General features: G+C 39.0%; 1 protein-coding gene across 5 annotated transcripts in view; it reads left to right on the top strand.

Moving 5' to 3' along the window:
* clec16a (C-type lectin domain containing 16A) overlaps window positions 1-16,290 on the top strand; it is a 56,444-nt gene that overhangs the window by 10,391 nt on the left and 29,763 nt on the right. For 3 of the 5 annotated variants that reach the window (XM_039824616.1, XM_039824617.1, XM_039824614.1), the window contains exons 4-10: window positions 847-995; window positions 3,394-3,499; window positions 5,754-5,759; window positions 7,931-8,054; window positions 10,174-10,348; window positions 12,050-12,100; window positions 12,652-12,768. In XM_039824616.1, the coding sequence (XP_039680550.1) occupies window positions 847-995; window positions 3,394-3,499; window positions 5,754-5,759; window positions 7,931-8,054; window positions 10,174-10,348; window positions 12,050-12,100; window positions 12,652-12,768 (728 nt within the window). The remainder of the gene's footprint in view (window positions 1-846; window positions 996-3,393; window positions 3,500-5,753; window positions 5,760-7,930; window positions 8,055-10,173; window positions 10,349-12,049; window positions 12,101-12,651; window positions 12,769-16,290) is intronic. The other 2 variants (XM_039824618.1, XM_039824615.1) reach the window with 1 other exon arrangement.

The following is a 16,290-nucleotide window of genomic DNA, read 5'->3' as shown; positions in this document are numbered from 1 at the left end:
TTTATTTATTTGTGTGGTGACTCATGGTGTGTTTTGAGGCTGTGGGGGGTGTTGAGAACACTTCATTCTGTAATGCACTTACATTGTATTGAATTGTGTTTCTATTTTGTATAAGAATATTAAAAACATCTTACTCTTTGTACAATCTAGGGCTGGTTATTTTTAATTATTTCTTAATTTGTTGAATTGTTTGTAGTTTGTAAAGGTATTAAATTGCATTGGAGGTGATTGTTTTTTAGTTTAAATTAAATATGAGCAGTGAAAGAAACCCATAATAGTTATAACAGGAGTCTTCGGATATCGGATTGCCCTAAAATCAACAGCATGTAGGTGTGTACGTGGTTTGTTATGCATTTTGTAGGCTAAACAATGCAAGGCATGTTGCACTGCCTTTCTTGGTTGAAATATAAAATGCAGAGCAGCCTGCTGCATTTTTTGTTGTTGCTAGTTAACCAATGACTCAGTAGTAGATGATATACTTGCATTTATACGGTGGCTTGTTATCTTATATAAAGCAAGGTTTGCATGTAGGTAAATTGCAGAGGTATTAAAAATTCACAGTTATGGTATCGTCTCAACAGGTATTAATAGTCTTTTCTTATGTTCACTGTGCACAACAGTCACTGCAGTAGTCCAAACCTCACTGTTGATCTGATGACTGTAGAGCAAGAATGAAAGTAGTGCAGTGAAACTGTGCACTCTCAGCTTTAGGCGTTTAGTGTGCTTTTCTACAATCACTGGGCTCCTGGATGGTAAATAGCAAGACTGGCAGGAGTTCACAAAAGGCCATCTTTCTAAAAACAAGTGCTGTGTGAACAAGCTTGATCAAGTCTCTTCTCTTCTCAGATTACCTCCTGTCGAACAACCACGTGAACTCCATCATCGTCCACAAGTTTGACTTCTCGGACGAGGAGATCATGGCCTACTATATCTCCTTCCTCAAGACCCTGTCACTCAAACTCAACAACCACACCGTGCACTTCTTTTATAATGAGGTGAGGCAATAGACGGATGGGGGGTATTGGAGTGAAGAAAGAGGTACTTTTATCGTGCACTCTCTATCACAAAGAGGAAGGAAGAGACGAAAGATTAGAGTCTGAAAATTAAGGGAGGGAGTGATGAAACGGATTAGTAAAACCAGCGAGGCAGACAGAGAGAGAAAAATGGCTGTTGCTTTAATTCAGCAACTTCCCTACTTGAGATGTTTTACAGTGGTGCACAAAACCAATGTTTTGTCAATAGAGCCAGTTATTTTGCTAAAAAATCCAGTAGCTCATTTGTCACTTGCATTTTTGTGCGAGTCGACATGTGTTTGTAATTCTCAGGCTACTTCTATCCACCAGTCTTTGGCAGCACACTTCCCCTGTCAAATCATCAGCTTCCTGTGTAGATGGGTTGATTTAGCCGATATTGTCCACAAGTCATCTCTCTCTTTACCAGCTGAAATAAACACACAAGTGTCAACGTTACCTTCATTTGAGGGAATCTTTCATCTATTATAGTTATTGTAGACCACAGATTTCACAACAAGATCTTGTTTCTCTGAAATGAAGTTTCAAAACTGTTATTCTTGGTTTAAAACTATTCATAGAATATTATCTTTTAGGCCTGTTGCTGTGCGTGTCTGTGTGTTGTAATAGATGGTAACACCAAAGACAACTGACCACCTGATTAATCTCTGATGACGTCATTGTTACCCTTCAGTGTTTCAGCAGTATCTGTAGTCCTTCCATTGGCCTGTGTGTGCTGGGGAAAGTTATTGGTGTACTGTCGATGGTAGCTTCACCCCTGACACCAAAACCAGACCCAAGGTGTAGATCTGAGAATAGTATGTGGTTAAATAACCTAGAACTATTTTTTTTCCCCGATGAATTTTACTTTACTTCATCAATTAACAAGTATAGTAAATCCTGTCTTTTTGGAATGCAAAGGAAGACAATTTCTCATTTCTGGATTTAGAGTTTTAAGTAACTTAGCTGACATTTGGTCAGTCAGAAAGACTATATTTAGAATACTAATACAACCTTCTTTTTTTCACAATTTACAATAGGCATGTGTATAACTCATCTCTTACTTCATTTATTATTATTTTTTATATATATATATATATATATATATATATATATATATATATATATATATATATAATATATATTATTATTATTATTATTATTATTATTATTATTGATTTAAAGGTTATTCTCCTCCAGAGGGTGCTATTGGATAGCTGAATACTTTGGCCACTTCTGTTCTGTCAGATCCACACCGTTACATTTTTAAGATCAGAGGACACACTGTTGGTTTGGGTTTTGGTGTCCGGGTCGAGTTTCTTCATTTGCTGTGACCTCGGTTCGTTTCTGGCCCTCAACTATGGTTGGCTGGAGGTTGCAGTGACTGAGGAATGGTTGGGTAGAGGATCAGGCACTGGCACAGAGAGAGATGACTGGAAGATGCAGAGCAGCCGGTTTGTAATACGCACATTTACTAAGTGTAACATGCTACTATGTTAAAGGAATACGCCACCGTTTGTTGAAATAGGGCTTATCACGGTCTCCCCTGGCTGTAGATAGGTGGGCCAACGCATTTTTTGTCCCAGTGCAAGTAATTAGGTTGTTTTTTTGTCTTTTGTTGGCTCACTTTTACTCACAACATGCTAACCGGCAACATAGGAGTCCATTCACTATGCTAAGCTAACTAGCGGTGGCGGTGCCGGTGTTGCACCGGACCAAAACAGTGCATGCACAAAAAATGCGTTGGCCCACCTATCTACAGCTAAGGGAGACCGTGCTAAGCCCTATTTCAACAAACTGTGGCGTATCCATTTAATACATGTTGCCCATCTAAAGTACTGTTGGATTGTTAGGAGCAAAAGTCCCTTTAATTAAGCTTGGTCTTCTTCTGCGTCGGTCATGTTTCAGGATGAGCCAAAACAATCAAATCAAAAGCTTACAATGGGTTCTTTTGCTTGATGCTAATCTTTTGATATGAAGTGCAACCTCTAAAATTCAGAGACAAAACAGACTCACTTATCCATCCAGTACAGCATCCCTATTGTCATGAGATATTTATTATAAAGTCTGTAGGATTTGAGTTGGTCGATAAGGTAAATTGTGGGCTAGTTGTTTACTGAAGGTGAAGAAACCCTCCTTCTTTGGCTAATTATGTAACACCTCAAAATAACTTTGACTTATGTGTATTTTCCCAGCCTGTATTTCTGTAAAAAAAACAACAATTGTAGAACCTTTTCTCAGTTAAAACCTTTCTTATCAAAATACAATACTGCCCAGAATTTGTGCCTCCACTAGCTGCTTTCTCTCTGGCGCGCGCTCTCTGCGGGATGCTGCAATACTGTGCCTTGCTCACAGACGCCCCCTCTCTGTCTCCCACACACAGCACACTAATGACTTTGCCCTGTACACCGAGGCCATTAAGTTTTTCAACCATCCTGAAAGCATGGTCCGCATCGCAGTCCGGACCATCACGCTCAACGTCTACAAAGGTGAGTGCTGGGAACACACACGTGTACATGCTAACCATACACACGTGTGCTCACACAAAATGCACACACTCTTGAGATGCTGGGACTGCCTACCGCCTTTCTTTGTACTTCTGCCCTCTTCTTGCTGCTGCTTCTGGTGCATGAGCATGACTAACAGGTAACACTGTGTGACACACACACACACAGTCTGCTGAATTTCTGGCCTTAAATGTTTCATTGCGTTCTAATGTATGTGATTTATCTTTATTTTAAAAGAGTCGCTCTCTAAAAGTGTGATGTAGTCCAAATAATACCCCTTTAAGCCGTTATTTAACTGTTCTTATATTTGAGGTTTTTCAAAAGGTCCTTCAACTAAAGTACTACATGGAAATCTGTTCATTATTCACAGCAACCTGTTACTAGTCAAAGAACTTCAAGTATCTATATCAGAATCTATATACAGCTATAACTGGCTGTAACCCTTGAAACTCTTCAGTCAGCCAGCAGCTGTGAGGGTCTCTTTTTATTGTGCAGACATGACACATTGGGGGGGATGATTGGTTACTTTGAGGAAAAAATTAAGGGCTTTATTCCCTTTTTCTTATTCTATAAATTTGTTGTTATCTCACTGCCAAATTCAAACATTTGCCCTTGGTTTAGTTTCTGTTGCACCAAGCCAATTGTGATGCGCAGTATGCCGATATAAGGTTAATCAGCATCAAATATCCATGAATATTATAATAATATATTTGTATAGAACATATAAATCAGCAGCAAACCTCTTTGGTTTTTGAAGCCATGTACTTGAGCCATTGGCTAACATTTAAACTTGCATGTGTGCAACGTTGAAGGTAGAATTACCACAAGGTTCGGTATCGCTTCAGTGTCTGATCTCAGGTGCGCATAGTTCCTGAATTTCAAACGAACAAGCTCTTCCGCTAGTCCACTCTACCCAGCATGCAAAGATGTTGTTGAAATCCCTCCACCCAAAAATAAACCTTCTGGTTTTTCAAAATAAATGCCCTATGAGTGCGGGAGCAGCACAACAGTGATGCTGTGAGTGGCTGGGTTGCTTTCTGCACTGTGCTGCCTCTATTCCTTCTTCCTGCCGTCTCTCTGCGCTGTCACTCCAGGGCAGGCGGGTGGTGCATTTAGTGGGTTTGGCTTTACTCCACACATCATGCTTCTCTTCACTAGAACATAACATTTCCTAAACATACAGTCACTGCAACATGTTAACTGTGGCATACCTGTTTGTTTAGCCCTGCATGTAACACTCTACACTGTAGAACTTTGTGACCTACATTTTTCATAAAGTCTTGTTCATAAAGTCTTGATTCTGTAACTCCCAACAACAGTGACGTCCTAACAGTTAGCACGACTGACTTGAATCATAATATGAATATAAGTCATTTATGAAGTAACCTAGTGTTGTGGGGAATGTATCATTGCCGGTTTGGCCATGCCATATGTGGAATCTGTCAAAGAGGGAAGCATCAACTCAATGCAGCAACTCTTGACTTTTGTTCCAGCATCTGAGAATTGTTAGGGGAGCACACAGGACACCTGTATCCTGATGTACAGGATGAGACACTGCTGTAATGAATAATATGCATTGCGGTGTAAATTTCTGCAGTCAAAGCTGTGTCTTATTGTGGCAAAAGTTCAAAAGGCTTAAAACCCCTGCTAATAATTACTTTCCTAAATCAACCCATAACTTAAATACTTGCAGTGTCACAACACTGAAAATGGTTCAGGGTGTTGCAATGAAATCTGCTTTTTTAACATCATAATGTTGAACATGTCACAGTTTGATGCTTTGATATGTCACATTCTGCCATAAATGACAACCTGGGAAAGGATTTTATCCTGCATCAAGATTAATTAAGCTAGCGTGAAGATATTTTAGTCAAATTATGTTACTGTACTAGCTTTTTTTTCTTTGATATCTTGTTGCTTGTTTCAGTTTTCTCTTGTTGATTTGTTACATAGTGAAAAGCAATGTGATATCCTGAAAATAATTAATAACTTAAAATGTTTAGGTAACCTATAAACTCCTTTGCCAGATGTGCCATTATTTGCAGTTTATTTGTTAAGATGCCTGCGGGGTCCTTCCCAACCTCCACCCCTCCACAGCCGCCCCTTTACACACATTAACCCTGTGTCTGTTTCCCCCTCTCCCTCCTCCTCTTCAACAACCACTCCTACTCTTCCTCTCCTTGTCTCTCTCCTCCTCTCCCTCCTCCCTCTGCGTGCCCCATCTGCCTAACTCCAGTTTCATGTAAGTTGGTTCCATTCATTCAGTCTTTTTTTAGGGATGGGTATCCTAGAAACATGTTTTGTTATTTTCTTTTCTTATACTGTCCAGTTGTTCATACAGTACATTGATGTAGATACAATTGGAAAACAAATGTTATATATGTAAATCAATAAGCCAGTCAGTGTTTTTCTAAGTTGGGTGATTTTTATCAGTATAGTTGCTCTTAATATGAGACTTGTCTTATATTGCTTTAAATACCTCACATTTAAAATGTTTACAAAAATTGGTTTACAATTTGTTATTATTACTTATTACCCAGCCCTATTTGTTCCTAATTATGTATTTGTAAACAACGTACTGGTATGAATATCCTTGTAATTCTTGTTCTTGTAACTCAATCTGTATCACCTGCCCACATACAGAACAGTACATGCAGAAGCACCTGCATGCCTTTTAATTTATTTTTTTAATTTAATTATTCCACAAACTTCATTTCAGCTGAGCCCCACATGGTGGTTGTTGTTTTTTTGGTGATGGGTTTAGTCAGTATCCCCCTCTGCTTTAATTCTCTGTTCAATTACTAAATAGGAAAAAGCTGGAATGACACTGTGACTCTCAGTAGTGGCAGCTTGTGATTTGTCTTTGTTTTCTGCAGTTATGTAATTCATTCATTTGATTTGGCTGCTCATTCATTACTTTTCTCAGTTTGACCCGTGTGGATTGTTATTGTGAATTTACTACCAGCTTCTACTGTATTTGCATTTGGATTACTACATGAAAAAGTATTACTACACCCGGACTGTTCACATTTCAAGTCAGTTAAGCGGTCATTCACAGAACAGAAGTATCCTAAAGTCAATGTCTAAAATGTCAGGTTTTCCCTTAAGTGCTCTGTGAACTGCAGTAGGCTCTTCTTCCAGACACATTAAAACAAATGCATGGAAATATTTGCAAATGCTATGTAACACTGGTGTCAGATTGTTCTGCTCTGTAGTTTCTCTACTGCTGTTCTTGCAGTGTGAATTTGAGACGCATGGATTATTCTGACCTTAACCTACCATTAACTTTTTTATAAAAACAACAAATTCAGTCTGCTGTCCAGTCTATTAGAGTTTAGTTTTATTTTTTATAAGACCTTTGCCCGGTGTTAGGGGTGCTCCACCGATTTAGCATTGCACTCCTATTGTCAGACTCACAACGGACAGTTTCAAAAAAAAAAAAAAGAGAGAGAGAGAGGAAAAATTGGTCCATCAGAAATCTTGTCTTTTATATTCCATACACACAGCTTGGACAGGGATTTGGGTGTGTTATGCTATTAGCATCTAATGTAGCCTTGAACCTCTAGCCTCAAGCAGAGCTGAGGAATGGCCTGCAGAGGTCTGGTAAGCTCGCTTCTTTGTAACTCCACACCCTAAGATTTTTTTTTTTTCCTTCATTTTCAAACTTCTATTCTTCAGCACCAATTGATGTTTACTCACTTGAGGTGATTTATATTCACGATACTTCATGCAGCTCCCTATGAAGCCACAAAAGGCTGTATACAAATTTTTTTTTTTTCACGTGCTGCAGTATTCCCCCTTACACACTCTGATGTGTAAAATCGTTGGAGTTCCCCTTTAACCTTGTTCATGAATAAAATGTATTACATTTTTTAAAAGCTTATACTATGACTAATCTTTTGACTTTCATTACTACAAAGACAAAGTTAGATTTTGTTAATGTCTAAAGAAAACTCCTCTTCAGAAAGCATCAGTGTGACAGCTGATGAGTGCAAGCTCCGATCACTGCGAACACGGCGAGATTAGCCCCAGTCACACTGTTGTTTCAGTGGAAAACTCAACTGGCTTTCCTCTTAATCCCACTCCAGTAGTATTCCCTTGTAGTAACAATGGACCAGGTTATGGACTTAATTTAACTTAACATGGTTGGTTAATTTTCTTAATTTGTCTTTTAATTTTGATGTTTGTTTTTTTTATCATTATTAACGGTCACATTCTAGTGATTATCCGGGGATCACCAAGTGTGTGTACATACAGTATGGGTATGTGCGTGTGCGTGGGTATGTGCATGTGCGTGAGTGGGTGGGTGGGTGCGTGCGTGGGTGGGTGGGTTGGTTGTGGGTATTTGATACCCGTGGGCAACCTTGGTAACAACCCTAACCCAGATCTTGATCTTGACCCTAATCTCTCCAGTGGACAACCAGCACATGCTGCACTACATACGAGATAAGACAGCGGTGCCATATTTCAGCAACTTGGTCTGGTTTATTGGCAGCCATGTCATCGAACTGGACAAGTGTGTGCAGACAGATGAAGAGTAAGTGCTATCTATCTTTCGGTGTTTCTCAGTGTAATTCTCACCGTGGCCTCTAGGGGTCAGGCATATCCTGGTTATCCTGGTGCTGATTAGATGACATTTCTATTCAAGGGTATGATGTGTTGTATACATTACATTATTCTGGAGCCCCCGCAGGGGTCACTGCGAGATTTTTTTGGGGGGACTACTTTTGCATTCCCTCACAATATGTTTTGCGTTGCATGTGCGATGTCAGAGGTGTCGAATCTGCAGCCCCCCTCTGCTTTACAGACCTTTATACAGGTTCCCCTCATTTTTTCGCTCATTTGCTTTTTTTAGCCTATTTTAAGTCTCTCTGACTGTCTGCTTTGGCTTCAGACATCAATATTGATAACTTTGAATGCATTTTAGCAGACCACAGTGAGAGATATACGCTCATGTTGGATAGTACAGTCCATCAACAAATTCTGTCGTAGTAGTGCTACAAAGAGAGAACGTTGGTTTCGGGACAAAAATGTGAAAATAGAGCCTGCACTTGTGGCTACAACCCTTTCAGTCGCCTGTATGTTCATTTTCTACCAGTTATACATCAGTAAGGCCTTTTATTTCTGTACTGTGTGGGACCAATCTGTTTAATCACATCAGATTTCATGTCACATTTTTCTAATTACAGCCTGCTCTCTCATTAGTCTAAGCTATAAATGTCCAGGTTGGTAGCAAAAGCGGTGTCTACAACAGAATTTGGTAGCATGGCGTCTAACTGTAACATATTTTGGATCTACTAGCATTGTATTTGATTTCAAAATAGACCTTATTTGCGAAGAAACTCCCGCACAGTGTCTAACTTGCAAAAATAAATTTAATAGCTGGCAACGTTTCGGTACTAGACCGTCATCAGGCAAAATAGATGGTCTAGTACTGAAATATTTCACATTATTAGGATTAGGATCAGGATTAGGATCTCCTTGGCTTGAAATTATTTGGTATAATAGTGTAAGTATATTTTGGGTCTACTGCATCATATTATTATTAGTTATATGGTGTCTAAATAGGTAAGTTGTTGGTAGCTGTACGTGTTTGTTTACTGTCTGATAAATAACATTAGTTTTTGTCTAATGTGATACAACCATGGAAATAAAATGGATCCAAACTACGACTTGTTAGCAAAAAAAATGAGCGGAACCTGTATAGACCTTTTTCACAGCAGACATGTTGACATGTTGACATGTCATAGTAGGAAAAGCCCAGGTGTATTCAAAACCATTACTGATGGCTGCATTCCACTTAGGAGAGGCCCTGGTATTGGGCATGCTGAGTCACTGAAATAGCTTACTGGGACACTTGATGGAATTGAGCCATCGTTAAGGTTATCAATTTCAGCTGTGCTTTTCCTACTATGACAAGTCAAAAATGTCTGCTGTGAAAAAGGTCCCTAAAGCTCCGTAAAGCATGGGGGAGCGGCAGATTATCTGATAATTCAATGTTGGTTCATTGCCACATGCGACACCTTTGACATCGCACAATTATCTTTTCATAGCCTACATTCAATAAATATTGATTATAGAACAGAGTATGAATGTGCCCATTGAGCAGTATATCAGCAGAATGCCCAGTTCAAAGTCAAATTCAATGAGCTGATCCAGCTGTGGCGTGGCAGCTGAGTGGAAACACACACATGGCTCAGAAGGAATGGAAGAAGAAAAGTGTTGGAGGTAACGCAAAACTTATTGCGAGGGAACATAAAATATTTGCTAGAGAATGCAAAACATATTGCAAGGGAACACAAAAGTAGTCCCCCCAAAACAATCTCGCAGTGACCCTTCGGGGGGCTCTGTACATTTTCTTTTTTTTAATCACTAAATACAGCCTGTACATTTCCTTTTAAGTAGCTTTCAAGTCTGTTTTTTTTCTCTGTACGCCAGTGTCATATTATATATTGTGAATCTGCACATACATCAAGATGCCATTTAAGTTAATAATGTACAATAAAGCATGGAGTTCATAACTTTTTGATTCTTGATTTTGCAGACCTGGGAGTGGAGCAGCTTGACCACTTCCTAAATAATATCTCTCTCTCTCTCTCTCTCTCTCTCTCTCTCTCTCTCTCTCTCTCTCTCTCTGCCTCTTTGTTGTGTCCCAGGCATAGGAACAGAGGGAAGTTAAGTGACCTCGTAGCAGAGCACCTTGACCACCTGCACTACCTGAACGATATCCTCATCATCAACTGTGAATTCCTTAATGACGTTTTGACCGACCACCTCCTCAACCGTCTGTTCCTGCCCCTCTATGTCTACTCTTTGGTTATCCCTGAGACGGTATGTTTTCTTCCCCTGCATGTCTAAATAAATTAGGTTACACTGATGTTAACAGGTTTCATAGTGGAAAACTTGTTGTATAAAAGCTGCTTACTCCGTTCCTTTCTAAGATGTGTTAACGTCAAATTGTTTGCACATGATGTGTTACAACACCTATGCAATGTGTTTTTCCAAGAGCTAATGTGTTAAAGAACATGTCATAGAAACTGTTTGCACAGCTTCATCTTAGTTTCAGCCTTAAATAGGCTAAAAACATTCACAATCCAAAACTCAATTATTTTCATTTATTGATCTATTGATTCCTTTTTTGGTTAATCAGTGAATTGTTTGTTAAATGTCAAAAAATTGTGAAAAAGCCCATCACAGTCCAAGGTGACATCTTTAAATTGGTTATTTTTCAGCAAAACCCCAAGATAATTAATGTGCAATGACATAAAACGGACAAAAGCAGTGAATTACATATGTGGAACCAGTACATTTTTGGCATGATTAATCCTCAAGACCATACCAGTGGTTTTGCACAATCAGCCAAGTAAATCCTATGTGCTTAAACTTTCATTACTGACAACCATTTCCAAATTCATGCAAGTGGTGCTATCATTTTTAAATATGTTTTCCCTAACTTCCAGGGGCCCACTGGTTTAAGTCACTTTCAGTACCAGTGACCCTTTTTAGGGGGCTCATTTTTTATTTTTTTATCAATTTTATAGCTTCAAGTTAGAGTTTGCAAACTTGTCTGTTAGTGACAGAGGGCAAACACTTACAGGTTCAAAGAAACAGGTTCAATATCCTGTGTCGCTGTCGTCAATGCTCTGCACCTGTAACCCAGTCAAGGAAGGTTTTATTATTTATATATTTATTGTTTTCACCTCATTATCATATGATTCTGGTAGTCCATAAAGGAGCTTTCGTCATTTTTTCATTGTTAACGTTTTTGCAAGGCACTGTATCCGTGTCACGTTCCCATTAGGGGCTGAGCCCCCCTAAAGGTCTGATCCTAGAATCCGCACTGGTTTTCGTTAAAGTTACTTCATTTTTATACATTTGACTTTTAATAGAGTTAAAATGGCGGCGTGATCTGTGAATCCATCCTGGTGGTGCATTTACGGGTTTGTCTGATGACAAACCATCACCATCGGCTACCACATAGTATAGCATTCATAAGCTATGATGTTTGGAAACTCAATTGGGATTATGTTGGAATATTTTCATTATCAAATAATAGACAGGACCACTGAAGATATATTAATGTTCATTTTACTTGAGAACCTGACAAGGAGGCCTTCTCTGCACTACAGAATAGTACAGACAATGACCTAACGAAAAGCTCTCTACAGCTGTTTTTATAATACCAAGTGAAATGTCAATCATGAGACTGAGTAGATGTCGTCAATTGTTATCTTGTCCGAGTCGATGACGTCTCCCCTATCTGGTCTGGGTGGGCATGTATGCCCTCAGGAACACACCGTGCTTAGACAAGGACAAAACAGTGGCTCCCATGTCATCTTGTGAGTTTAAGCAGGGTTTTGGTTTCTTAACAGTATCCACATAGTTTAATTTAACAGGCAGAGGAAGAATATAATATACATATATACAAACAGTTTAATAATAATTATTTTCTTATTTTCCATTTCTTGGTTCTAGCTGTGGACCTGCTATTTGTCTGATATTGACTGGCCTTTATTTGTTCTGTTTCTTTAGTCTGAAGAGCGAAAGATTAACCCTCAGGTGTCCCTCTACCTGCTGTCTCAAGTAAGCAACATACACAACAGATGCTACTCCCAGCCATCACCAAAGCACTGGTATATTTTAGTTTTGTGGTTTGACGTTAATCTGCCAAGTCATTCTGCCTATGCATCATATATATTTATCCTTCCGGAAATGTGTTAAACATGGAATATAAATTATCCTCAAAGAGTAAACTCTTTACCACGTTTTATAGAAGTTTGTCCAGTTCTGAAACCCACTCCGGACACTTAATTTAAGGATTTTTAAAAAGACTGAAAAAGAGTTTCATCTACATCGTTTGTTGATTTAATTTTTTTGCTTTTGCTTTACTTTTCCTTGTAAGCTATACCTGTGAACCAATGAACTCATTTAGCATGCTTCAGAGTTGGACTAAAATTAAAAAAATATATTGACATGCAGTACAGTTAAAAGAGCAGTAACAACTAAGTAGAGATGTGAACTTTGCCATACATTGTTTCCACATATACTTCATTCACTTTTCAATTAACGCTTCTCGTTTATAAAAATGTTTTTTTTATTACTTTCTTAATTGTGTATGTCTGTGTATTTTTCAGGTGTTTCTGATCATTCACTATCAGCCAATGGTCAACGCACTGGCCGAAGTTATTCTCAACGGAGATCTGTCTGTCTTCACCCCGCAGACAGATATACACAGCACACACAAGAACACGGTAACGCACACACGTGTACACACACACACACACACACACACACACACACACACACACACACACACACACACACAGAAACATACACAACACAATTACGTTATATACACACACTGTATACAAACCAACATGAAAACCAAACACAAAAATATTTGACCAACAGCACTCCCAGAACCATCATTAAAAACCACTTATTTGCAATACACACACACACACACACACACACACACACACACACACACACACACACACACACACACACACACACACACACACACACACACACAGCAGACTGTACATTGTGATACAGAGTCACACAAGTACATATACACTGGGAGTACAGCGCACAAACAATAAATACACACAAGCACGCCTACGCAGGCAACCACATGGATACACACACACACACACACACACACACACACACACACACACACACACACACACACACACACACACACACACACACACACACACAAAGAGTGGAGTTCCAGAGGTGCGTGTAGGTGGTTATGAGATTGCGGGGTCATGGTTTTCTCCATGATTCACCCACATCAAGGCAGCTATATGCTCATTATCTACATTGTTTTTTCTTCTTTTCATTTTTCTTCTCTATCTTTCCTTGTTTCAATTCTTTCTGCCATCTAAGCATTGGATTGAAACGTTCTGTCTGCTGTCTTTGTATCGTCTTTCTCTGAACGTCTCTTTATATTTTACATCTGTATCTTTATTTCCCTTTTTGTTTTTCTTTCTATCTCCCCCTTACCTTCCCCATCTAATTCCCCTCACCTCTCATTTTCTAATTCTCTCTTCCTTCCATTTTCTACACACACACACACACACACACACACACACACACACACACACACACACACACACACTCCCTCTTCTTATTTTTTTGACCATCTGTTTGTAAAGCCAGGTGGGTGTGCTGAGCTAAGCTAGTGAGCGTTTCTGAGAACCCTTGTGGTTTGTTTGTGTGTGTGTGTGTGTGTGGTGTGTGTGTGTGCGTGTGTGTGTGTGTGTGTCTGTTGTAAGAAGCAGCCTACCTTTTCAGTGAATGTGAGTTGAGGCGTGATGTATGAACAACGTTGGTCTACCACAACAGGAGGCAGCCAGACCCAAACTAGTGCCTGCTAGCTATTTACTCAGCAGTGCTTTTCTGTTTCTGCATTTTGTGTTCTTTAAAAGTGCCACATGTTGCATTTTTAAATTAAACATTAGAGAAGTGTGTGTGTGTGTGTGTGTGTGTGTGTGTGTATGTGGTATATGTATGTATGTATGTATGTATGTATGTATGTATGTATGTATGTATGTATGTATGTATGTATGTGTGTGTGTGTGTGTGTGTGTGTGTGTGTATGTATATATATATATATATATATATATATATATATATATATATATATATATAGGTTTTACTGTCTTGTGGCTTTTTAGAAAGGTAATCCTCCTCATTACTTCCTGTGTTCACTTTATTTGTTGACTACTATTGTGTCACTGATTAACTAGCAACAGGAGCTTTTATTGCTTGCCTTCCTCAGAGGCACAGCAGACTAACAGGGCCCATGACCTTTTCTCCATTCAGGAGTCAAATAAGGTTGTATTATTCTGAATTGAAGACTGGTTACGGTTTCAAATCCTTCACTTTCTTTTAACATGCAGTGATGTGAGTATTTGTGTCCTTGTTTATTGCTTAAATGTGCTTTCAAATGCATGTTTTTGTTCATTCTGCATGTTTGCAGGCACATAGGACACCTGCATTTTGCAGAATGATTTATTGTTGAAAAAGCCCATGATAATTCCTCAAAATCCCTAACAGATAAATACAAAGTTGTACAGAATTACTCTCTTTTAAAAAAAAATGTTGCATGTTGGATTTTGAATAGTAATTGTTTCCGCCACATCAGATAGAACTGCTGTTGTGTTATTGTTTGATTTATTGTAGATGAAACACAGACTGATGAGGCATGGGCTCTGTTTATGCACAGGTGGTCAATCAGTACTTCCTGTTTGTCTGTGATGTGGCAGGAAATTGGGTCACATGATGGAACACTGACAGAGCTGGCTCACCTAACCTAAATCTCTTTCCTGGAAGAATTTTTTTTTCTCTCTCTCTTTTGTACACGTTTTCTTGCAAGTGCACCAGTTAGATACATGATGTCACAACATTTGCATGTCTCTACCTGTATACTGTATCTTTTTACCAAAGCACATGCAGCTGTTTTATTTGTGTGCATTTAAAGGTATATCTTTGACCTGCAAATGGTGCCCTATTTCAATGTGCTGCAAGGTGTGTTTGTGCAGGGCTTTGTCTGAGCGTGTGTGTGTAGGTTTGCCTTACACACTTCCTGACCTCCATTAATTTCTCAGCATAGTCTGAGAGTGTGAGCGGTTTACCAGAATATAGTCAGCTAACAGGTGCAACACATACACACTAATGCTAGTCTGTGGTTTATGTCTGACAGCATACACACTGTGTTTTTAGCAGCAACTACAATACAATCCTAAGCGCTCAGACCTGATACAGATGGTAGATGCATATATCAATGTTTTTGTTGGCTGGCTACAGGAAGGATTACAAAGACTTGAGATGCTAAGGCTTTTTACTCTATTATGCTTCAGGGTTGATTTAAAGGACAATTCCGGCGCAAAATGAACCCAGGTGTGTACCCATGCCCCGACGAATAGCGTTATAAGCTAATCAGTGGTTTGCAGTAGCTTGTTTCAAGCTAGAGACACACTTGATTAGCATGAAAACATATCCCAGAGAATGGTTGACTCAGTAATCGTGTGTTATTAACCCCTTGGTTCATTTTGTGCCGGAATTGTCCTTTTTAATCTGAAACACAAACCATTAAAAACACATTTTAGTCCGTAACAACCATGTTTTAGCTTGTTATTCCCAGTTCAATAAAGAATACTTATGGGAATACATACAGACTGAGCTGAAATTAAGAATGACGTTTTTTACAGTTTATTCCTTATAAGGCCACCTTTCCTCTTGTGAGAACATGGAGAAAAGGTGAAGAGTAAAACAAGAGGGGATGTAGGTGAGATGGACCAGGCAGGAAGGAGTGATAAACAGAGCAATAAAAAATAAAATAAAAACTCTACTACTAATAGCATTCACGATCATCAAGCAATGAATCAGTTTAGCCAAAGAAACGGACCTAAACATAAGGTATAACTTTTGTTTTTGATTCATTTGGCACACAGCTCCTTCCAGTAAGTGTGTATACTCAGAAACTGCAACTGTTCTTGGCACATAAGGAGGATGTGCCCACATCTTCTGACACATTACACCAAGAGTACATTTGTGCATCGATGTACCTACGATTTCACGTGTGTTTGGTGGTTTGTGTTAGCGTAAGAAGTGAAATTAAAAGGGGCCACCTAGTTTCAACGTGAGATACCTGATCCTCTTCCTCCTCTTTGTATTCTTCAACAAAGTTGACTCTTTACATACAATTGAAACCACAGAAGCAGGATTACCGGTACCTTGGCATTCAGTGGCCCTTTATT

This window comes from Perca fluviatilis, chromosome 15 (genome assembly GCF_010015445.1).
Source record: "Perca fluviatilis chromosome 15, GENO_Pfluv_1.0, whole genome shotgun sequence".
NCBI classification, from domain to species: domain Eukaryota; kingdom Metazoa; phylum Chordata; class Actinopteri; order Perciformes; family Percidae; genus Perca; species Perca fluviatilis.
The sequence above is the reverse complement of the archived record's forward strand: the minus strand, read 5'-3'. Positions and strand labels throughout refer to the sequence as shown.